General features: G+C 38.8%; 7 protein-coding genes across 9 annotated transcripts; 6 read left to right on the forward strand and 1 right to left on the reverse strand.

Moving 5' to 3' along the window:
• The first annotated feature begins 4,397 nt into the window (after nucleotides 1-4,397).
• LOC104727575 (4-hydroxy-3-methylbut-2-enyl diphosphate reductase, chloroplastic-like) lies at nucleotides 4,398-7,417 on the forward strand. Its single transcript, XM_087476266.1, has 10 exons — nucleotides 4,398-5,005; nucleotides 5,310-5,506; nucleotides 5,714-5,893; nucleotides 6,026-6,157; nucleotides 6,245-6,319; nucleotides 6,387-6,492; nucleotides 6,566-6,660; nucleotides 6,763-6,948; nucleotides 7,032-7,118; nucleotides 7,220-7,417. The coding sequence occupies exons 1-10, from the start codon at nucleotides 4,726-4,728 to the stop codon at nucleotides 7,283-7,285; spliced, it is 1,404 nt and encodes a 467-aa protein (XP_087332392.1). The 5' UTR covers nucleotides 4,398-4,725; the 3' UTR covers nucleotides 7,286-7,417.
• Nucleotides 7,418-7,654: 237 nt separating this feature from the next.
• On the forward strand, nucleotides 7,655-11,449 carry LOC147933582 (4-hydroxy-3-methylbut-2-enyl diphosphate reductase, chloroplastic-like). 2 transcript variants are annotated; one of them, XM_087476269.1, is made up of 9 exons: nucleotides 7,655-9,582; nucleotides 9,746-9,925; nucleotides 10,058-10,189; nucleotides 10,277-10,351; nucleotides 10,419-10,524; nucleotides 10,598-10,692; nucleotides 10,795-10,980; nucleotides 11,064-11,150; nucleotides 11,252-11,449. In XM_087476269.1, the coding sequence occupies exons 2-9, from the start codon at nucleotides 9,758-9,760 to the stop codon at nucleotides 11,315-11,317; spliced, it is 915 nt and encodes a 304-aa protein (XP_087332395.1). In that variant the 5' UTR covers nucleotides 7,655-9,582; nucleotides 9,746-9,757; the 3' UTR covers nucleotides 11,318-11,449. The 2 variants fall into 2 exon arrangements, with proteins under 2 accessions (XP_087332395.1, XP_087332394.1); XM_087476268.1 differs by having other exon boundaries at nucleotides 9,100-9,241.
• LOC147933583 (transcription initiation factor TFIID subunit 8-like) lies at nucleotides 7,933-9,144 on the forward strand. Its single transcript, XM_087476267.1, has one exon. It carries the CDS (start codon nucleotides 7,933-7,935, stop codon nucleotides 9,004-9,006), a length of 1,074 nt encoding a protein of 357 aa, XP_087332393.1. The 3' UTR covers nucleotides 9,007-9,144.
• Nucleotides 11,450-11,686: 237 nt separating the features above from the next.
• LOC147933584 (4-hydroxy-3-methylbut-2-enyl diphosphate reductase, chloroplastic-like) lies at nucleotides 11,687-15,481 on the forward strand. Of its 2 annotated transcripts, none has more exons than XM_087476273.1 (9): nucleotides 11,687-13,614; nucleotides 13,778-13,957; nucleotides 14,090-14,221; nucleotides 14,309-14,383; nucleotides 14,451-14,556; nucleotides 14,630-14,724; nucleotides 14,827-15,012; nucleotides 15,096-15,182; nucleotides 15,284-15,481. In XM_087476273.1, exons 2-9 carry the CDS (start codon nucleotides 13,790-13,792, stop codon nucleotides 15,347-15,349), a joined length of 915 nt encoding a protein of 304 aa, XP_087332399.1. In that variant the 5' UTR covers nucleotides 11,687-13,614; nucleotides 13,778-13,789; the 3' UTR covers nucleotides 15,350-15,481. The 2 variants fall into 2 exon arrangements, with proteins under 2 accessions (XP_087332399.1, XP_087332398.1); XM_087476272.1 differs by having other exon boundaries at nucleotides 13,132-13,273.
• Nucleotides 11,965-13,176, forward strand: LOC147933585 (transcription initiation factor TFIID subunit 8-like). Its single transcript, XM_087476270.1, has one exon. The coding sequence runs from the start codon at nucleotides 11,965-11,967 to the stop codon at nucleotides 13,036-13,038; it is 1,074 nt and encodes a 357-aa protein (XP_087332396.1). The 3' UTR covers nucleotides 13,039-13,176.
• Nucleotides 15,482-15,996: 515 nt separating the features above from the next.
• On the forward strand, nucleotides 15,997-17,208 carry LOC147933586 (transcription initiation factor TFIID subunit 8-like). The gene has a single exon (XM_087476274.1). It carries the CDS (start codon nucleotides 15,997-15,999, stop codon nucleotides 17,068-17,070), a length of 1,074 nt encoding a protein of 357 aa, XP_087332400.1. The 3' UTR covers nucleotides 17,071-17,208.
• A 634-nt stretch (nucleotides 17,209-17,842) lies between these two features.
• On the reverse strand, nucleotides 17,843-19,561 carry LOC104721366 (UPF0496 protein At4g34320-like). The gene is made up of 3 exons (XM_087476275.1): nucleotides 19,331-19,561; nucleotides 18,734-19,185; nucleotides 17,843-18,615 (listed from the first exon to the last, which is right to left on the reverse strand). The coding sequence occupies exons 2-3, from the start codon at nucleotides 19,158-19,160 to the stop codon at nucleotides 17,972-17,974; spliced, it is 1,071 nt and encodes a 356-aa protein (XP_087332401.1). The 5' UTR covers nucleotides 19,161-19,185; nucleotides 19,331-19,561; the 3' UTR covers nucleotides 17,843-17,971.
• Between the last annotated feature and the right edge of the window lie 622 nt (nucleotides 19,562-20,183).

Raw genomic sequence — 20,183 nt, forward strand, 5'->3', positions numbered from 1 at the left:
ACTTGCAACTTCCAATGATCTTCATCTTCATCCACCTTAGGAATTTTCTACTCCATCTTCAGAAACTTCAAGAGATTTGCGACCCTCTCTCAAGCTTCCTTCTCCTGATGGCAGTAATCCCACTTGTAGACGAACTCTGACCACTGAACCGACATCCTTGAAGAAACCCTTAACAACCTTGATTCATTGATAATCAATACAAAACACAACCAACATTGAATGTTCTTTGTGTCCTCCAATGCCATTCTCTGACATTGCTCTGAAATTCTCAGCACCTATCGAATCCTTAGACTGTCTCATAACTGTCACTATATTCAAATTTTCAAAAATTTCAGTCTGTGAAGCCATACAACTTCACCCTTGTTCTTGACAGCTTCTCTAAATCACTTAAGATGCTCTTCAGCTGTCCTAACAATTTCGTGTAACTCCTTACACGAATCCTCTTCTTCAACCTTGTTTCTCCTGGTCTTAGAAACACTTATGAAGACCTTTACTTGATTCTCCTGTTCCTCACAACAGCTCCACCTAGAACCAGAACTTATGATTCACCCACTGGTAACACCTGACTTGCTTGTGGAACTTTGATCTTGAAAACCTTTAGAACAAGTAAAACCTGAGATATGAACCTCTCAGAACACGATTATAACAATCACACAACCTCTTCCATGGTTTCTGATAAATGCCACAGACCTGTTATCATGATTGTATATCATCTGTATCCGTCTGCAACCTGATTCACTTGGTCGGCCTTTGATTCCTCTCGTATGCATTGAGCTTGAACCAAATTTCCTTGAATCCCATGCAGAATACATGAATCATACATGTTTCAAACCTGAAACAATCCCTGATTCATCATGTAAACAATCTCAACTCAATGCATTACTCCTGAGATTGAGTTTACATCTCATCTGTTTAACAATCTGCTGATGAACCCAGCTTGTATGATCTGACAATACAAACTCTTTCTCAACCTCATGTTAAAACGAATGTCCGACCAACAGCTTTTGAACCTCTGTTAGTCTCCCTATAACAGCCTTTAGTGCTTCAATCTAGAATCCTTGAAGCCACACCTGTTGTAACATAACCCTGCAATAGTTCTTCATAATTGCAGACCTTACCAAGAAGAAACTTGGTACCAGCATCATACCTTTTCTCACCATTCATCAATACAACTTGACATGTCTTCACCATTGATGAATCCTCACTTAACCTCCATGTAAGTGACTTTCCTGAGAAACTTAATGATGCTATTAGACCCACTAGTCTTCTACTAGTCTTGTCTATCATAACCTGCATCTTTAACCACTAGAGATCTACTTGAATCTTCCCCTTATACTCACATGCTTCCTTATTAAGTGTCATTTACAAAACACTTAAACTTCCTGCAAGTGATACCTTCAGAAGATTCATCCACCAGATCATCTCTGTAGATACAAAAAGACGAACCAAAACTTTTCAGATTATGATTCCCTTCTCAATGCAAAACCTAACCCCAGTCACCTTGCGCCAACCTTGTAGATTCTTGCACTTAATTGCAAACTCTTGCACAGTTCTGCAACGTCCACAAAAGTCTTCTAGAGATTTTAAGTCACCTTGTAGAGCAAACTCCACCTTGACAAATAAAATCTCACTGACTGCAACTTCGACTCCTGGTACTCTTCTGCATTCTCATTCACTGTAAACCTACCTAGATTGTAGTCCTTTCAAATCTCTGACAACCTGATCCATTCTTGAGACTTAACCATTCACCCAACACCTCTAAGTTCTGACCACTTCAACATAAGTTGCCTGGTCTATCTTCATACTCATCTGAATCTTCGACACAGCATGTTGACCTAACAACCCTCTTACACACAGATTCACCTCTGAAGGCGTCCCTTAGTAAATCCGTGACTCCTATAGTTGTACCTTCAACCAATTCCCGAACACCACTACACAGACTTTCAACAACCGAAAACTGACTTTTCAATAGTTGAAGAAGTCTACATCCTTGTGTTCTCCCAGTGTCTAGATTCCTTAAACTGAAACAATTTTGAGTATTCAGAAGCTTCAAAACAGAACATCACAATTACCTTGTGATCGTAGCGGAAACTGAATTCATATTTTGACAAGTTTGAGACTTTGGATGATGATTTGATTCCCTCTTCACAGCCATGAACCTGAATCAAACATTGCAGATAACTCCACCTTAAACCAACCCCATAATTGATTTAACCTTCGAGTCTTCTACAACAGTCTTTGGATCCTTCTTGTATGCTTACAACGTCATGCCTGAGTCTGTGAATTCCTGAGCCTGAGCTCTGATACCACTTGTTGAGAATCGCAGACCCCGATTCACCTCTGTAGTGAACCGCATACCGCGACTCTGCCCCTACTCCTCGTCTACTTCACAGATCAGTTTGCATAACATAAACATAACACAGAGATTTAACGAGTTCCCCTCATGCAGAGGGTACATCTCGTGTGGGAACCTTCTCCCACAAATATCCACTATCAATCACTCAAGGTTTACACATAGTGTTTCATATACAAGCTTAGAGAACTAACAACTACAGAGGAATCTGAAGAAGAAAACACATAATAGATCTAGCTTTTCTTCTTCCACTCTAACATGGTATCAGAGCCCAAGGTTAAAATTCTGGTGGACCTAGAAAAGTGGATACGGACATGCCTCTTGTTAACTCGAGTAATGGGGGCCAAGAAGGGGTTTATTATCGGTCCAAGTGGGATCAGTTTGAGATGGAGTTATCATCTCGAGGAGGCGTGTTAAGATCCCATATGTGGTCCTTAGTTTGAAGGGGAGATTGTAGGAATACAATCCAAGTCCCACATCTAAAGTTTGATAAAACTATCATTAATATATAAAGGATTAGGGCCAATCTACTAATTGTTAATTGGTTTTTAGTTGAGATAAGCCCAAATTTAATATTACTATACGACGTTAACTCGAGAAGGCACCAGAAACGTCTTAGGCCAAACAAAGTAATCAGAAAAAAATATAAAGGTAATTGTCATTCACGTTCGTCTTGTTATAGTATTTTAATGTGTTGATTCTTCTCACTGCAGGGAAACGAGTGTTAATAACGTAGCTAGGTATCAAAGGCATCACAAGGTAAAAGCTAGATAATGTATTATGACCAAATCTTCTTTTTGCTCTGTAAGTAATCACAAAGTCCTATGTTTTCCAAAACAAGAATTGCGTAGACTGTGTAGTAATCCTTCATCTGTGATTTATTGGAGCTTCATTGATTTGAGATCGATAAAATGTTAAATTGGTTTTTAGGAATGAATCAAAAGAGCGATAAAAAGTGTGGGAGGAGAGGAGCAGCAGAAAGCAAAAGCTGAGGAGGATGAGGAACATCTCAAGAAACTACAAGAAGTGGATGTAGGTTGTATAATTATGGATGAGGAGAATGATTTTGCTTCACTGCAGGGAAACGTAGCTAGATGATGCAAGGTGAGCCAAAATTGTTACAAATTTAGCATGATTCACTCCATATCTTACTGCATAACTGACACTATTATGAGTCTGCAGTTTCTCAAAGAACTGAAAGGAAGACTGCAAGAAGAATACAACCGGCTGGTTGAGGGTTTAGCACTGAGACAGGACTCTATGGTAAGTTGTCATGAAGGTAATGTATGATTTGGTTGAAAACACAAATAATTTATTGCGGACATTTTCTAATTCTATGAACTTGACGCAACAAATATGTTTTTTTTTGTAGGAAGTGATCGATGGCTTGCAAACTCAGCACTCCGCCCTGATATTCTTCAGGAGGCAGTCCCGGGAAATATCAGACCGGATGAACATTTTTTGCTTGTTTTACGCCGGTTACTTCAATACTTGCTGCTGGACTTGCCATCCTCAGTTCATCGACTGTACTTGAATATGGAATTTATACATGGATGGGAGGTACTGTAGTGTTCACCATCAATGGATAAGTCTCTTGAGGGTAAGAGAACACATTGATGCAGAGCTCCAATGATGCCATGTTATACAATTAAGAATCAACGATGAACTCCTCAAGCATATGGCATTTAGATAGAAGCGTAGCAAAACCCCCACTATTAGGACCGAAGTCAATAGAATCAAGATGCAGAGTTCTAAGTTTTGCCATTCATGTAGAAATTGAAATGTATGAAGATGAACTCAATTCATGTTTTTCCTTGTTTTGTACGACACTTATCCTATCCAATTACGGACAGTGTCAATGTGTACTCAAAATGACTATTCTTGTTGTTTTGTTAATTACAAATTTTTCCTATTGGGTGGGGTTGTATAACAAATATTGAAATAAGAGATTGCTCGTTTTACATGAAACATGCGAAGTTTGACATAACAATAGAATCCAAATTTTGTATTATTCATACCGATCACACATCTTATAAAAGAGTTTAACCATAAATTTGCGACTTCCACAAGACTTCACTTCCGCGACCCATTTTTTTGTGGCGCAGCTACGCCCATTCTATTGTCTATCTCTTTCCTTTAATTTCACCATATACATATAAAAATCAAATCCTAAAAAGAAAATAAGGCATAAACTACATTCACACCACGTGGCCTTGTTGCAAAATTCCCAAATTCACTAATTAAATTAAATTTATTTAATGCGTGTATGTACTTTGAGATAACTCGTGGGAGCATCCATTAGAGTTTTTCTCAGTCAGCGTCATTGTTGTCTCTAGTTGCGTTCCTCTCGAACTCTCTCTCTCTCGCTCGCCATGGCTGTTGCCCTCCAGTTCTGCCGATTATGCGTTCGGCCAGATACTTTCGTGCTTGAGAATCATCTCTCTGGATCTGGATCATCTATCCGGCGCCGGAAAGCTTTCTCAGTCCGGTGCTCGTCTGGTGATGTGAACGCTCCTTCGCCACCGATGGTGATGGACTCCGATTTCGACGCCAAGTCGTTCCGTAAGAACTTGACCAGAAGCGATAATTACAATCGTAAAGGTTTTGGCCACAAGGAGGAGACTCTCAAGCTCATGAACCGAGAGTACACCAGTAAGTTGTTCCTCCTCAATTTTGCTCGAGTGCTCTGTTTTGGTTTAAGGCACGGTTTGATGATTGAGCTGTGATGAAATTTTACGAATTTTGGGTTTGTTGTTGAAAAAGGACAAGACTTTCGAATTGGAGTCTTATCCTTTATAGTGAAGACCACAATGTTGGGTTTTGGGTTAGGAATTGAATTTGGCAAACCGAACGGGATTGAATCGGAAAAATCTGTATCTTTGTGGGTTTTGAAGAGATTGTTGTGAGGAGCAAGTGTAATTTATATTGTTATTATACTTGTATTTGACACTCTCAGGTGATATATTGGAGACCCTGAAAACAAATGGGTATACTTATTCTTGGGGAGATGTTACTGTGAAACTCGCTAAAGCTTATGGTTTTTGCTGGGGGGTTGAGCGTGCGGTTCAGATTGCATATGAAGCTAGAAAGCAGTTTCCTGAGGAGAGGCTTTGGATTACTAACGAAATTATTCATAACCCCACCGTCAATAAGGTACTCATCACTATACTCTGATTAGGCTTCTTCTTTTCCGCTTTGTATGTATTACTAGTTTGTTGAATCTCCTTTTGTAACTTTGTTAGCTAGATGATGTTGCTTTGTGGCCAAATATGTGTTGTTGAATTGCATTGAACATTGATGACTTGCCTATCTGCTCTTCACGGGACTTGCTGAGAGTTTTTATTTTTATTTTTATGGCAGAGGTTGGAAGATATGAATGTTCAAATTATTCCGGTTGAAGATTCAAAGAAGCAGTTTGATGTAGTAGAGAAAGATGATGTGGTTATCCTTCCTGCATTTGGAGCTGGAGTTGATGAAATGTATGTTCTAAATGACAAAAAGGTGCAAATTGTCGACACGACTTGTCCTTGGGTGACAAAGGTACATTCCTGCCTTCAACTCGACATAGATCCGTGATACTGGTTTTTTTCTTTTCTTGCATTCATATGATATTTCATGCACCCCAGAATAGTTATTGATTTCTTCCTTTTTTGACATTTGTGACTCTTAAAGGTCTGGAACATGGTGGAGAAGCACAAGAAGGGAGAATACACGTCAATCATTCACGGTAAATATAACCATGAAGAGACGATTGCAACTGCGTCTTTTGCAGGGAAGTACATCATTGTAAAGAACATGAAAGAGGTGGGACTTTTATACAGTCAAACTTTGGATATTCGTTAGAAATTTTGCAAGTTTTGTTGCTGATGGGTACCTTATTACTGAGAACAGGCGAATTACGTTTGTGATTACATTCTCGGTGGCCAACTCGATGGATCTAGCTCCACAAAAGAGGAATTCATGGAGGTATGAGCTAATTTTACAAATTTTCTGGATCAATTTGGTTGTTTAAATCTCTATGTTGGCATTGTAGAAATTTAAATTCGCTGTTTCGAGGGGTTTTGACCCTGACAATGACCTTATCAAAGTCGGTATTGCAAACCAAACAACAATGCTCAAGGGAGAAACAGAGGAAATAGGTTAGTTTACTCTACCGTCCTTGGAGACCCAAAAAAACACCTTAGTCTGAGTCTCATGTTAAAAAACCCACAGGAAAGTTAATCGAGAGAACAATGATGCGCAAGTATGGAGTGGAAAATGTGAGCGGACATTTCATCAGCTTCAACACAATATGTGACGCTACTCAAGTAAATTTCCCATACCCTCAAAAGCATGCTTATTGATACTACTGTCTTCTGTTTTTACACTTTAAGAAAGTGATTATCATCCGAACCCTATTATCTTTTCAGGAGCGACAAGATGCAATCTATGAGTTAGTGGAAGAGAAGATTGACCTCATGCTAGTGGTTGGTGGGTGGAATTCAAGTAACACCTCTCACCTTCAGGAAATCGCAGAGGCACGGGGAATCCCATCTTACTGGATCGACAGTGAGAAACGGATAGGACCTGGGAACAAAATAGCCTCTAAGCTTCACGTAAGTGCCTTTTCAAAACTAAACTCACCCCTTACAAAATTTGCTTTTAACTGATCTTTTATCTATATTTTTACATTTGATAGTACGGAGAGCTGGTCGAGAAGGAGAATTTTCTTCCAAAGGGACCAATAACCATCGGTGTGACATCAGGTGCATCGACCCCAGATAAGGTAACAAACATACTTGCAGACTGCATTTGGTCTCTCTTGGTTCCCTTCCCCTACAGACATGCGTTATATATAACGTTTTTCGTGAATGAATATATTTGCAGGTGGTGGAAGATGCATTGGTGAAGGTGTTCGATATAAAACGTGAAGAGTTGTTGCAGCTGGCTTGATTCAGTCAGTCTTGTGATTGTATTCAAAAGTAGTATAACATTATGTCGAGAGTGTGTACTGTATCATAAGTGACAATGTAGCTATTAATTGTATTGTAATTCTAAAAAGTCAGCATCCCCTCTTCATCTTTACTCCACTGAATGTTCGAAACCGTAATCGTAGTTAGACTTATTAATAAAGACTCTCTCATTATGGACAGAATGTCACTAAAAAGGTAAAACAATTTAGGAACTAAATATATTTTTATGTAAACAATTATTTTTGATATAAACTTTTAATTGAACGATGTTAATTTATTTTTCCCCCAAATTATTTAACGAGTTATTGAATTTTTTTCTTCAAATAGTTTACGCTAATTACAATTATTTAAACCGAACAAATTAAAAAAAAAAATGTGGTTTTGGGGTTGGGAGGCTATATAACCGAGAGATCGGAACCGTCCCTCTTAACTCTAATTTTCTTCTTCTTCTCCGGTGCTTCGTTGTCGTTTACTCTCTCTTTTTTCTTTTCCGTTGACGGAGGTATTATATATCTGCTGCGGCGGAGTTTTCTCGGCGGCCAATGTGGTCTCAGTGATGAGAATAAAACCCTAATTTCAGGGATTAGAGAAGTGCGTGACCAAAAAAAAACAACAACAATTGGAGCAATGAGCGGAGAGAGAGCACAAGAAGACCCAGCTGCTTCGTCTTCGGGATGTTCAGAGTCTTACGAGTTTGGCCACGCTGCCGCTAAAGCTGCAGTAGCTCAAGTCTGCGAGAGCGTCGGTTACGAGCATTTCAAAGATCCAGCTCTCGAATCTCTAGCTGGATTCGCACTCCAGTACATTCTTCAGCTAGGTAAAACCGCTATTTCCTTTGCTAATCTAACCGGTAGGAGTCAGTGTAACGTGTTCGATATCATTCTCGCTTTGGAAGATTTGACTGGGGATGGCGATAACGGAGGAGTCGTCTCGTCTGAGAGTTGTTCGTTAGGTCGTTCGGTTAAACTTAAGAGAATTATCGATTTCGTGAATTCGAGTGAAGAGATCCCTTTTTCACAGCCATTGCCTCGTTTCCCTGTAGCTATAAGTGATAGGAGTAAGAAGAAGATGATTCCAAGCTTTGTTGAAATTGGTGAAACTCCACCTGGGAATCATATCCCTCTTTGGTTACCAGCTTTTCCTGATCCTCATACTTATAAGGAAACACCTATGTGGATTGAAAGGGCATCAGATCCCAGGGGTGATAAGATTGAACAAGCCAGGCAGAGGCGTAAAGCCGAGAGAGCTTTGCTGAGTTTGCAGAGGAAACTCGTCTGTAAAAACTCCTCAGGGACTCGTGTGTGGGGAGATATGGATGGTGTGAAAGAAGAAACGAGAGGAGACGAAGGTGAGCTGCGTTTTGTGTCCCCTTCTATATCTGGGGAGAAAGTTGAATCATTGAATAGAGATGGCCTATCAGTGGTAGAGGCATTTGCTCCTGCCATGGAGGCTGCAAGAGATTGGTTTTGCAGTGAAGTTGACACTGAATGGAAGAAGAAGAAGAAGAAACCTGATGCTCTTTCTAAGCTCAGGACCGAGAAGAAATTTTTTGGAGAGCCGTTGGAATTAAGTCTAAAGATGAAAGGTGAAGATAGACCCTTATCCTTTGTGCGTGATGAGGATAGAGATGACAAAAGAAGGAGAGCTGAGTTCATTTTGAGACAGTGCATGTTGAACCCAGTGGACCTCAATCAGTTGTAAAATAAGTGATTCGATTACAGTCTGTGTAGCGTAGTTTTTGAAAATTTGTGATTTGTAGCCTTTCTTTTACAGGACTTTGTTATGATTACGATTTTTGTGATTGGAAAGAATGAGAATTGCTAACCTATCTTTTAAGCAGTTTATAAGTCTTTTCTCATGGAAATGTGCTTGTTTCGTAACTTGATCATAGTGTCAGTTTCATGTCCCATGAGGTAATCAACGAAGCCAAAGTGAGGTAAGTAAATTTTCTCTAGTTGACATGTTTTTGTTTTGTTCAGAATGTAAGATTAAGCTTTATAGGCTTTAACTTTCTGTTTGTTTCTCTGCTGGGGTAAGGTGATCTTGTTAAGTCTAGTGCATGACTATTGTAGATATCCTACGGATGGTACAAGGAAGTGTAGCTTTGCCAGCTCAGTAACTGATGTCAATTAGTTGAGATATTGTGGATTGATGTAGGATTTTGGTTTGGGCATTGGTTGAGAGTTCGAGACTGCTCTCGTTGATCAAGTCTCTTCTAAGGCGTAGTTCTTTGGAGTTTAGCAGAACTGAATCCTGTCACAGTTCCTTTTCCGCTTTGTATGTATTACTAGTTTGTTGAATCTCCTTTTGTAACTTTGTTAGCTAGATGATGTTGCTTTGTGGCCAAATATGTGTTGTTGAATTGCATTGAACATTGATGACTTGCCTATCTGCTCTTCACGGGACTTGCTGAGAGTTTTTATTTTTATTTTTATGGCAGAGGTTGGAAGATATGAATGTTCAAATTATTCCGGTTGAAGATTCAAAGAAGCAGTTTGATGTAGTAGAGAAAGATGATGTGGTTATCCTTCCTGCATTTGGAGCTGGAGTTGATGAAATGTATGTTCTAAATGACAAAAAGGTGCAAATTGTCGACACGACTTGTCCTTGGGTGACAAAGGTACATTCCTGCCTTCAACTCGACATAGATCCGTGATACTGGTTTTTTTCTTTTCTTGCATTCATATGATATTTCATGCACCCCAGAATAGTTATTGATTTCTTCCTTTTTTGACATTTGTGACTCTTAAAGGTCTGGAACATGGTGGAGAAGCACAAGAAGGGAGAATACACGTCAATCATTCACGGTAAATATAACCATGAAGAGACGATTGCAACTGCGTCTTTTGCAGGGAAGTACATCATTGTAAAGAACATGAAAGAGGTGGGACTTTTATACAGTCAAACTTTGGATATTCGTTAGAAATTTTGCAAGTTTTGTTGCTGATGGGTACCTTATTACTGAGAACAGGCGAATTACGTTTGTGATTACATTCTCGGTGGCCAACTCGATGGATCTAGCTCCACAAAAGAGGAATTCATGGAGGTATGAGCTAATTTTACAAATTTTCTGGATCAATTTGGTTGTTTAAATCTCTATGTTGGCATTGTAGAAATTTAAATTCGCTGTTTCGAGGGGTTTTGACCCTGACAATGACCTTATCAAAGTCGGTATTGCAAACCAAACAACAATGCTCAAGGGAGAAACAGAGGAAATAGGTTAGTTTACTCTACCGTCCTTGGAGACCCAAAAAAACACCTTAGTCTGAGTCTCATGTTAAAAAACCCACAGGAAAGTTAATCGAGAGAACAATGATGCGCAAGTATGGAGTGGAAAATGTGAGCGGACATTTCATCAGCTTCAACACAATATGTGACGCTACTCAAGTAAATTTCCCATACCCTCAAAAGCATGCTTATTGATACTACTGTCTTCTGTTTTTACACTTTAAGAAAGTGATTATCATCCGAACCCTATTATCTTTTCAGGAGCGACAAGATGCAATCTATGAGTTAGTGGAAGAGAAGATTGACCTCATGCTAGTGGTTGGTGGGTGGAATTCAAGTAACACCTCTCACCTTCAGGAAATCGCAGAGGCACGGGGAATCCCATCTTACTGGATCGACAGTGAGAAACGGATAGGACCTGGGAACAAAATAGCCTCTAAGCTTCACGTAAGTGCCTTTTCAAAACTAAACTCACCCCTTACAAAATTTGCTTTTAACTGATCTTTTATCTATATTTTTACATTTGATAGTACGGAGAGCTGGTCGAGAAGGAGAATTTTCTTCCAAAGGGACCAATAACCATCGGTGTGACATCAGGTGCATCGACCCCAGATAAGGTAACAAACATACTTGCAGACTGCATTTGGTCTCTCTTGGTTCCCTTCCCCTACAGACATGCGTTATATATAACGTTTTTCGTGAATGAATATATTTGCAGGTGGTGGAAGATGCATTGGTGAAGGTGTTCGATATAAAACGTGAAGAGTTGTTGCAGCTGGCTTGATTCAGTCAGTCTTGTGATTGTATTCAAAAGTAGTATAACATTATGTCGAGAGTGTGTACTGTATCATAAGTGACAATGTAGCTATTAATTGTATTGTAATTCTAAAAAGTCAGCATCCCCTCTTCATCTTTACTCCACTGAATGTTCGAAACCGTAATCGTAGTTAGACTTATTAATAAAGACTCTCTCATTATGGACAGAATGTCACTAAAAAGGTAAAACAATTTAGGAACTAAATATATTTTTATGTAAACAATTATTTTTGATATAAACTTTTAATTGAACGATGTTAATTTATTTTTCCCCCAAATTATTTAACGAGTTATTGAATTTTTTTCTTCAAATAGTTTACGCTAATTACAATTATTTAAACCGAACAAATTAAAAAAAAAAATGTGGTTTTGGGGTTGGGAGGCTATATAACCGAGAGATCGGAACCGTCCCTCTTAACTCTAATTTTCTTCTTCTTCTCCGGTGCTTCGTTGTCGTTTACTCTCTCTTTTTTCTTTTCCGTTGACGGAGGTATTATATATCTGCTGCGGCGGAGTTTTCTCGGCGGCCAATGTGGTCTCAGTGATGAGAATAAAACCCTAATTTCAGGGATTAGAGAAGTGCGTGACCAAAAAAAAACAACAACAATTGGAGCAATGAGCGGAGAGAGAGCACAAGAAGACCCAGCTGCTTCGTCTTCGGGATGTTCAGAGTCTTACGAGTTTGGCCACGCTGCCGCTAAAGCTGCAGTAGCTCAAGTCTGCGAGAGCGTCGGTTACGAGCATTTCAAAGATCCAGCTCTCGAATCTCTAGCTGGATTCGCACTCCAGTACATTCTTCAGCTAGGTAAAACCGCTATTTCCTTTGCTAATCTAACCGGTAGGAGTCAGTGTAACGTGTTCGATATCATTCTCGCTTTGGAAGATTTGACTGGGGATGGCGATAACGGAGGAGTCGTCTCGTCTGAGAGTTGTTCGTTAGGTCGTTCGGTTAAACTTAAGAGAATTATCGATTTCGTGAATTCGAGTGAAGAGATCCCTTTTTCACAGCCATTGCCTCGTTTCCCTGTAGCTATAAGTGATAGGAGTAAGAAGAAGATGATTCCAAGCTTTGTTGAAATTGGTGAAACTCCACCTGGGAATCATATCCCTCTTTGGTTACCAGCTTTTCCTGATCCTCATACTTATAAGGAAACACCTATGTGGATTGAAAGGGCATCAGATCCCAGGGGTGATAAGATTGAACAAGCCAGGCAGAGGCGTAAAGCCGAGAGAGCTTTGCTGAGTTTGCAGAGGAAACTCGTCTGTAAAAACTCCTCAGGGACTCGTGTGTGGGGAGATATGGATGGTGTGAAAGAAGAAACGAGAGGAGACGAAGGTGAGCTGCGTTTTGTGTCCCCTTCTATATCTGGGGAGAAAGTTGAATCATTGAATAGAGATGGCCTATCAGTGGTAGAGGCATTTGCTCCTGCCATGGAGGCTGCAAGAGATTGGTTTTGCAGTGAAGTTGACACTGAATGGAAGAAGAAGAAGAAGAAACCTGATGCTCTTTCTAAGCTCAGGACCGAGAAGAAATTTTTTGGAGAGCCGTTGGAATTAAGTCTAAAGATGAAAGGTGAAGATAGACCCTTATCCTTTGTGCGTGATGAGGATAGAGATGACAAAAGAAGGAGAGCTGAGTTCATTTTGAGACAGTGCATGTTGAACCCAGTGGACCTCAATCAGTTGTAAAATAAGTGATTCGATTACAGTCTGTGTAGCGTAGTTTTTGAAAATTTGTGATTTGTAGCCTTTCTTTTACAGGACTTTGTTATGATTACGATTTTTGTGATTGGAAAGAATGAGAATTGCTAACCTATCTTTTAAGCAGTTTATAAGTCTTTTCTCATGGAAATGTGCTTGTTTCGTAACTTGATCATAGTGTCAGTTTCATGTCCCATGAGGTAATCAACGAAGCCAAAGTGAGGTAAGTAAATTTTCTCTAGTTGACATGTTTTTGTTTTGTTCAGAATGTAAGATTAAGCTTTATAGGCTTTAACTTTCTGTTTGTTTCTCTGCTGGGGTAAGGTGATCTTGTTAAGTCTAGTGCATGACTATTGTAGATATCCTACGGATGGTACAAGGAAGTGTAGCTTTGCCAGCTCAGTAACTGATGTCAATTAGTTGAGATATTGTGGATTGATGTAGGATTTTGGTTTGGGCATTGGTTGAGAGTTCGAGACTGCTCTCGTTGATCAAGTCTCTTCTAAGGCGTAGTTCTTTGGAGTTTAGCAGAACTGAATCCTGTCACAGTTCCTTTTCCGCTTTGTATGTATTACTAGTTTGTTGAATCTCCTTTTGTAACTTTGTTAGCTAGATGATGTTGCTTTGTGGCCAAATATGTGTTGTTGAATTGCATTGAACATTGATGACTTGCCTATCTGCTCTTCACGGGACTTGCTGAGAGTTTTTATTTTTATTTTTATGGCAGAGGTTGGAAGATATGAATGTTCAAATTATTCCGGTTGAAGATTCAAAGAAGCAGTTTGATGTAGTAGAGAAAGATGATGTGGTTATCCTTCCTGCATTTGGAGCTGGAGTTGATGAAATGTATGTTCTAAATGACAAAAAGGTGCAAATTGTCGACACGACTTGTCCTTGGGTGACAAAGGTACATTCCTGCCTTCAACTCGACATAGATCCGTGATACTGGTTTTTTTCTTTTCTTGCATTCATATGATATTTCATGCACCCCAGAATAGTTATTGATTTCTTCCTTTTTTGACATTTGTGACTCTTAAAGGTCTGGAACATGGTGGAGAAGCACAAGAAGGGAGAATACACGTCAATCATTCACGGTAAATATAACCATGAAGAGACGATTGCAACTGCGTCTTTTGCAGGGAAGTACATCATTGTAAAGAACATGAAAGAGGTGGGACTTTTATACAGTCAAACTTTGGATATTCGTTAGAAATTTTGCAAGTTTTGTTGCTGATGGGTACCTTATTACTGAGAACAGGCGAATTACGTTTGTGATTACATTCTCGGTGGCCAACTCGATGGATCTAGCTCCACAAAAGAGGAATTCATGGAGGTATGAGCTAATTTTACAAATTTTCTGGATCAATTTGGTTGTTTAAATCTCTATGTTGGCATTGTAGAAATTTAAATTCGCTGTTTCGAGGGGTTTTGACCCTGACAATGACCTTATCAAAGTCGGTATTGCAAACCAAACAACAATGCTCAAGGGAGAAACAGAGGAAATAGGTTAGTTTACTCTACCGTCCTTGGAGACCCAAAAAAACACCTTAGTCTGAGTCTCATGTTAAAAAACCCACAGGAAAGTTAATCGAGAGAACAATGATGCGCAAGTATGGAGTGGAAAATGTGAGCGGACATTTCATCAGCTTCAACACAATATGTGACGCTACTCAAGTAAATTTCCCATACCCTCAAAAGCATGCTTATTGATACTACTGTCTTCTGTTTTTACACTTTAAGAAAGTGATTATCATCCGAACCCTATTATCTTTTCAGGAGCGACAAGATGCAATCTATGAGTTAGTGGAAGAGAAGATTGACCTCATGCTAGTGGTTGGTGGGTGGAATTCAAGTAACACCTCTCACCTTCAGGAAATCGCAGAGGCACGGGGAATCCCATCTTACTGGATCGACAGTGAGAAACGGATAGGACCTGGGAACAAAATAGCCTCTAAGCTTCACGTAAGTGCCTTTTCAAAACTAAACTCACCCCTTACAAAATTTGCTTTTAACTGATCTTTTATCTATATTTTTACATTTGATAGTACGGAGAGCTGGTCGAGAAGGAGAATTTTCTTCCAAAGGGACCAATAACCATCGGTGTGACATCAGGTGCATCGACCCCAGATAAGGTAACAAACATACTTGCAGACTGCATTTGGTCTCTCTTGGTTCCCTTCCCCTACAGACATGCGTTATATATAACGTTTTTCGTGAATGAATATATTTGCAGGTGGTGGAAGATGCATTGGTGAAGGTGTTCGATATAAAACGTGAAGAGTTGTTGCAGCTGGCTTGATTCAGTCAGTCTTGTGATTGTATTCAAAAGTAGTATAACATTATGTCGAGAGTGTGTACTGTATCATAAGTGACAATGTAGCTATTAATTGTATTGTAATTCTAAAAAGTCAGCATCCCCTCTTCATCTTTACTCCACTGAATGTTCGAAACCGTAATCGTAGTTAGACTTATTAATAAAGACTCTCTCATTATGGACAGAATGTCACTAAAAAGGTAAAACAATTTAGGAACTAAATATATTTTTATGTAAACAATTATTTTTGATATAAACTTTTAATTGAACGATGTTAATTTATTTTTCCCCCAAATTATTTAACGAGTTATTGAATTTTTTTCTTCAAATAGTTTACGCTAATTACAATTATTTAAACCGAACAAATTAAAAAAAAAAATGTGGTTTTGGGGTTGGGAGGCTATATAACCGAGAGATCGGAACCGTCCCTCTTAACTCTAATTTTCTTCTTCTTCTCCGGTGCTTCGTTGTCGTTTACTCTCTCTTTTTTCTTTTCCGTTGACGGAGGTATTATATATCTGCTGCGGCGGAGTTTTCTCGGCGGCCAATGTGGTCTCAGTGATGAGAATAAAACCCTAATTTCAGGGATTAGAGAAGTGCGTGACCAAAAAAAAACAACAACAATTGGAGCAATGAGCGGAGAGAGAGCACAAGAAGACCCAGCTGCTTCGTCTTCGGGATGTTCAGAGTCTTACGAGTTTGGCCACGCTGCCGCTAAAGCTGCAGTAGCTCAAGTCTGCGAGAGCGTCGGTTACGAGCATTTCAAAGATCCAGCTCTCGAATCTCTAGCTGGATTCGCACTCCAGTACATTCTTCAGCTAGGTAAAACCGCTATTTCCTTTGCTAATCTAACCGGTAGGAGTCAGTGTAACGTGTTCGATATCATTCTCGCTTTGGAAGATTTGACTGGGGATGGCGATAACGGAGGAGTCGTCTCGTCTGAGAGTTGTTCGTTAGGTCGTTCGGTTAAACTTAAGAGAATTATCGATTTCGTGAATTCGAGTGAAGAGATCCCTTTTTCACAGCCATTGCCTCGTTTCCCTGTAGCTATAAGTGATAGGAGTAAGAAGAAGATGATTCCAAGCTTTGTTGAAATTGGTGAAACTCCACCTGGGAATCATATCCCTCTTTGGTTACCAGCTTTTCCTGATCCTCATACTTATAAGGAAACACCTATGTGGATTGAAAGGGCATCAGATCCCAGGGGTGATAAGATTGAACAAGCCAGGCAGAGGCGTAAAGCCGAGAGAGCTTTGCTGAGTTTGCAGAGGAAACTCGTCTGTAAAAACTCCTCAGGGACTCGTGTGTGGGGAGATATGGATGGTGTGAAAGAAGAAACGAGAGGAGACGAAGGTGAGCTGCGTTTTGTGTCCCCTTCTATATCTGGGGAGAAAGTTGAATCATTGAATAGAGATGGCCTATCAGTGGTAGAGGCATTTGCTCCTGCCATGGAGGCTGCAAGAGATTGGTTTTGCAGTGAAGTTGACACTGAATGGAAGAAGAAGAAGAAGAAACCTGATGCTCTTTCTAAGCTCAGGACCGAGAAGAAATTTTTTGGAGAGCCGTTGGAATTAAGTCTAAAGATGAAAGGTGAAGATAGACCCTTATCCTTTGTGCGTGATGAGGATAGAGATGACAAAAGAAGGAGAGCTGAGTTCATTTTGAGACAGTGCATGTTGAACCCAGTGGACCTCAATCAGTTGTAAAATAAGTGATTCGATTACAGTCTGTGTAGCGTAGTTTTTGAAAATTTGTGATTTGTAGCCTTTCTTTTACAGGACTTTGTTATGATTACGATTTTTGTGATTGGAAAGAATGAGAATTGCTAACCTATCTTTTAAGCAGTTTATAAGTCTTTTCTCATGGAAATGTGCTTGTTTCGTAACTTGATCATAGTGTCAGTTTCATGTCCCATGAGGTAATCAACGAAGCCAAAGTGAGGTAAGTAAATTTTCTCTAGTTGACATGTTTTTGTTTTGTTCAGAATGTAAGATTAAGCTTTATAGGCTTTAACTTTCTGTTTGTTTCTCTGCTGGGGTAAGGTGATCTTGTTAAGTCTAGTGCATGACTATTGTAGATATCCTACGGATGGTACAAGGAAGTGTAGCTTTGCCAGCTCAGTAACTGATGTCAATTAGTTGAGATATTGTGGATTGATGTAGGATTTTGGTTTGGGCATTGGTTGAGAGTTCGAGACTGCTCTCGTTGATCAAGTCTCTTCTAAGGCGTAGTTCTTTGGAGTTTAGCAGAACTGAATCCTGTCACAGTTCCTTTAACTAACACTCCCCTAGTTTTCAGATTCCACACTTATGAATTAGTTTTGTACGTTTGACTTCATTTTAGTATATTAGTCTACCACTTCTCTCAGAACCATCATTTACTGATAGTCTCAAAAGTGAAAAGACTTCTCTCCCATTGTTTCAAATGTCAATCATAAAGAATACAAAAATATGCAAGAGTCATCATAAACAGTCTGAGTTATTGAACACATATATTATTAGAATCAGAATGAATCTGTACTACTGTTTATAGAGTCTTCGAGAATTTCATTATTTGCAGCAGAAAGCTTAAGAAGAGAGAGAATTGAATTCTTTTTGGGTATTTTTTTCAGGTGCTGCTACTACCATTATTGGGATGATTGATGATCCTCTGGAGAATCACAGTCCTTGCCCTTCTAATATCTCTGCTACACATATCAGCCTGCGTCCCCAATTCCTCTATATTCTTCTCAAACACCTCAAGAATCTTCTTAATGGCATTGACCCCAATCATGACTGCTTTAAGCTCCACCGCATAATCATCACTCTTGTTTATACTCCTGATCTCAATATCCAACTCTTGGATCAATAACCGAATATCATCCAAATCCTTCACTGCTACATATGTCCCTGGCTGCATCGAACTGATCACGTCTTTATGTCCTTTGAGTGCTTTCTCATAGTTCTTCCACAGCAAGTCGATCCATTTCCCCATGGTACCCAGTGGCACTGGAGCAGCGAGAGCCGGAGCCACAGGAGGAGCGGACATAGCCGCAGCCACAACAGAGCAGATGAGCACAGTGGCATAGGTAGCCACGAAGATGATGCTGGAGCATGTGTCGAGCTTGTTCCTACGAAGCTGAAGCTTCTCAAGCATTAGCATCTGTTGTTTGTAAACAGATTGGAACATGTTGAAGAAGTCTTCGCCAAAAGGATTCTGTGCGTCTGTGAAATTCTTCAGCTTTTCAAGTGTCTTCTTGTATCCGTTCCCACCTGCCAAAACCAAAAATATAAAACAAAGTGTTAAAAAGGTAAGAAGTTTTATTTTAAGTTTTCCCATTCTATGTTTAAAACCACGAATAAAAGAGAGAGGAAAAAATAAAAGTTTTGCCTTGAACGAGGCTCTCTTCTTCAAACTGCCGAAGAACACCAAGAATCAAATGGTGATTACTACGAACCCAATGCATGCTGTCCGCCAAAGCATCATAGAATTCGTGCGTCTTCAAACTAGTCTCAAAGTAATCAAACATTTCTTTATCTTTCCATATGTCTTTCTTGCAATCCAAGATCACTTTCACAATTTCTTGGTTCATCTCCAACAAAAACTGCGTCACTTCTTTCAAGGAATCAAACGAGAGCGCTCGAACCTCAACGTCCGTAGCTAGTGCGCTTATCAGGTGACTCGTCCGTGCGTGCATTCGCGTGTCGAAAGACTGGATCTCCTTGTCTTTTCTACATGCAGCCTCGTACGCTCTCAGTTCCGTCGCGTAGACCTTGGCCGATGTCTTCATTGAATTTTTGCTTGTTTTGTTTCCCATTATTAACGCAGTTCCGAATTCGATTCTGAAGACGAATAAAACAGATCAACCAATGCGTTTAAAACATACAAATGCGTACACAGATGAAAGAAGAATATATAGACTAAAACAAAAGGTCGAGACCGAGCGAAACGATTAGTGAGAAAAAGATATAACTTAGTCGGGCGTACCAGAGGCAACAACACAGTAAAAGAGAATAGATTTGGGAGAGACAAAAGAGAACACAAAAACTTGTATACATATATATATATAGAGATGTATATGTTGCATCATATACTAATTAATTTAAATAGTGATTAATTTATCCATCTATATAACTAATTAATGTATATTGAGTGATTTATATATATGTAAGTTGGATTTCCTTACATGTCAAAAAAGAAAGTTGGTTTCACTTACATAAGATGAAAATAATATGAATTCTAGATTGTATATATGATGTATATACTAACAAAATTTTAAAAGATATTGATATTTTCTACATTACTTTTTAGTTTATTTAATTTGATAAAAAATTTCATATCATTTTGAAAATCATATAAATCCATATCCCATAGATCAACAAAAATTTAAAAGATACTGATATTTTTTATATTACTTTTTATTTATTTAATTTGATATTAAATTTCATATCATTTTAAAAATCATATAAATCCATATCCCATAAATTAACAAAAAAAATTAAAGCCATTGATATTAGTCACAGTTTTATAGTATGTTCTCTTATATTTGCTACACAAATCAGCTTGATTCCCCAATTCTTCTATTTTACATACTATATATATATGTACACACACACATATATATATATATATATAACTAATATAGGAATATATAATTAATATTACATATATTAAGAGGAAAATAATAAAATTCAAGATTAAATAATAACAAAATTACATATATATATATATATAAGAGGAAAAATAATAAGAATTATAGTTTTTAAATATTAACACAAATTTAAAAGCTACTGATATTTTCATATTGTTATTATCATTAGAATTATTAATATCATTTAAT

This window comes from Camelina sativa, chromosome 11, assembly GCF_030686135.1.
Source record: "Camelina sativa cultivar CO46 ecotype springtype chromosome 11, ASM3068613v1".
NCBI lineage: Eukaryota > Viridiplantae > Streptophyta > Magnoliopsida > Brassicales > Brassicaceae > Camelina > Camelina sativa.

What these genes read in the sequence shown, in the direction of transcription:
- LOC104727575 (XM_087476266.1), top strand. Translation starts at nt 4,726, where the DNA reads ATGGCTGTTGCCCTCCAGTTCTGCCGATTATGCGTTCGGCCAGATACT. An exon ending in CAAAAGAGGAATTCATGGAG is followed by an intron (nt 6,320 to 6,386) that starts GTATGAGCTAAT and finishes TTGGCATTGTAG; the next exon opens with AAATTTAAATTCGCTGTTTC. An exon ending in GTGCATCGACCCCAGATAAG is followed by an intron (nt 7,119 to 7,219) that starts GTAACAAACATA and finishes ATATATTTGCAG; the next exon opens with GTGGTGGAAGATGCATTGGT.
- LOC147933583 (XM_087476267.1), top strand. Translation starts at nt 7,933, where the DNA reads ATGAGCGGAGAGAGAGCACAAGAAGACCCAGCTGCTTCGTCTTCGGGA.
- LOC147933582 (XM_087476269.1), top strand. Translation starts at nt 9,758, where the DNA reads ATGAATGTTCAAATTATTCCGGTTGAAGATTCAAAGAAGCAGTTTGAT. An exon ending in CAATATGTGACGCTACTCAA is followed by an intron (nt 10,693 to 10,794) that starts GTAAATTTCCCA and finishes TTATCTTTTCAG; the next exon opens with GAGCGACAAGATGCAATCTA. An exon ending in GTGCATCGACCCCAGATAAG is followed by an intron (nt 11,151 to 11,251) that starts GTAACAAACATA and finishes ATATATTTGCAG; the next exon opens with GTGGTGGAAGATGCATTGGT.
- LOC147933585 (XM_087476270.1), top strand. Translation starts at nt 11,965, where the DNA reads ATGAGCGGAGAGAGAGCACAAGAAGACCCAGCTGCTTCGTCTTCGGGA.
- LOC147933584 (XM_087476273.1), top strand. Translation starts at nt 13,790, where the DNA reads ATGAATGTTCAAATTATTCCGGTTGAAGATTCAAAGAAGCAGTTTGAT. An exon ending in TTGTAAAGAACATGAAAGAG is followed by an intron (nt 14,222 to 14,308) that starts GTGGGACTTTTA and finishes TACTGAGAACAG; the next exon opens with GCGAATTACGTTTGTGATTA. An exon ending in CAAAAGAGGAATTCATGGAG is followed by an intron (nt 14,384 to 14,450) that starts GTATGAGCTAAT and finishes TTGGCATTGTAG; the next exon opens with AAATTTAAATTCGCTGTTTC.
- LOC147933586 (XM_087476274.1), top strand. Translation starts at nt 15,997, where the DNA reads ATGAGCGGAGAGAGAGCACAAGAAGACCCAGCTGCTTCGTCTTCGGGA.
- LOC104721366 (XM_087476275.1), bottom strand. Translation starts at nt 19,160, where the DNA reads ATGGGAAACAAAACAAGCAAAAATTCAATGAAGACATCGGCCAAGGTC. An exon ending in AGAAGAGAGCCTCGTTCAAG is followed by an intron (nt 18,616 to 18,733) that starts GCAAAACTTTTA and finishes TGGTTTTGGCAG; the next exon opens with GTGGGAACGGATACAAGAAG.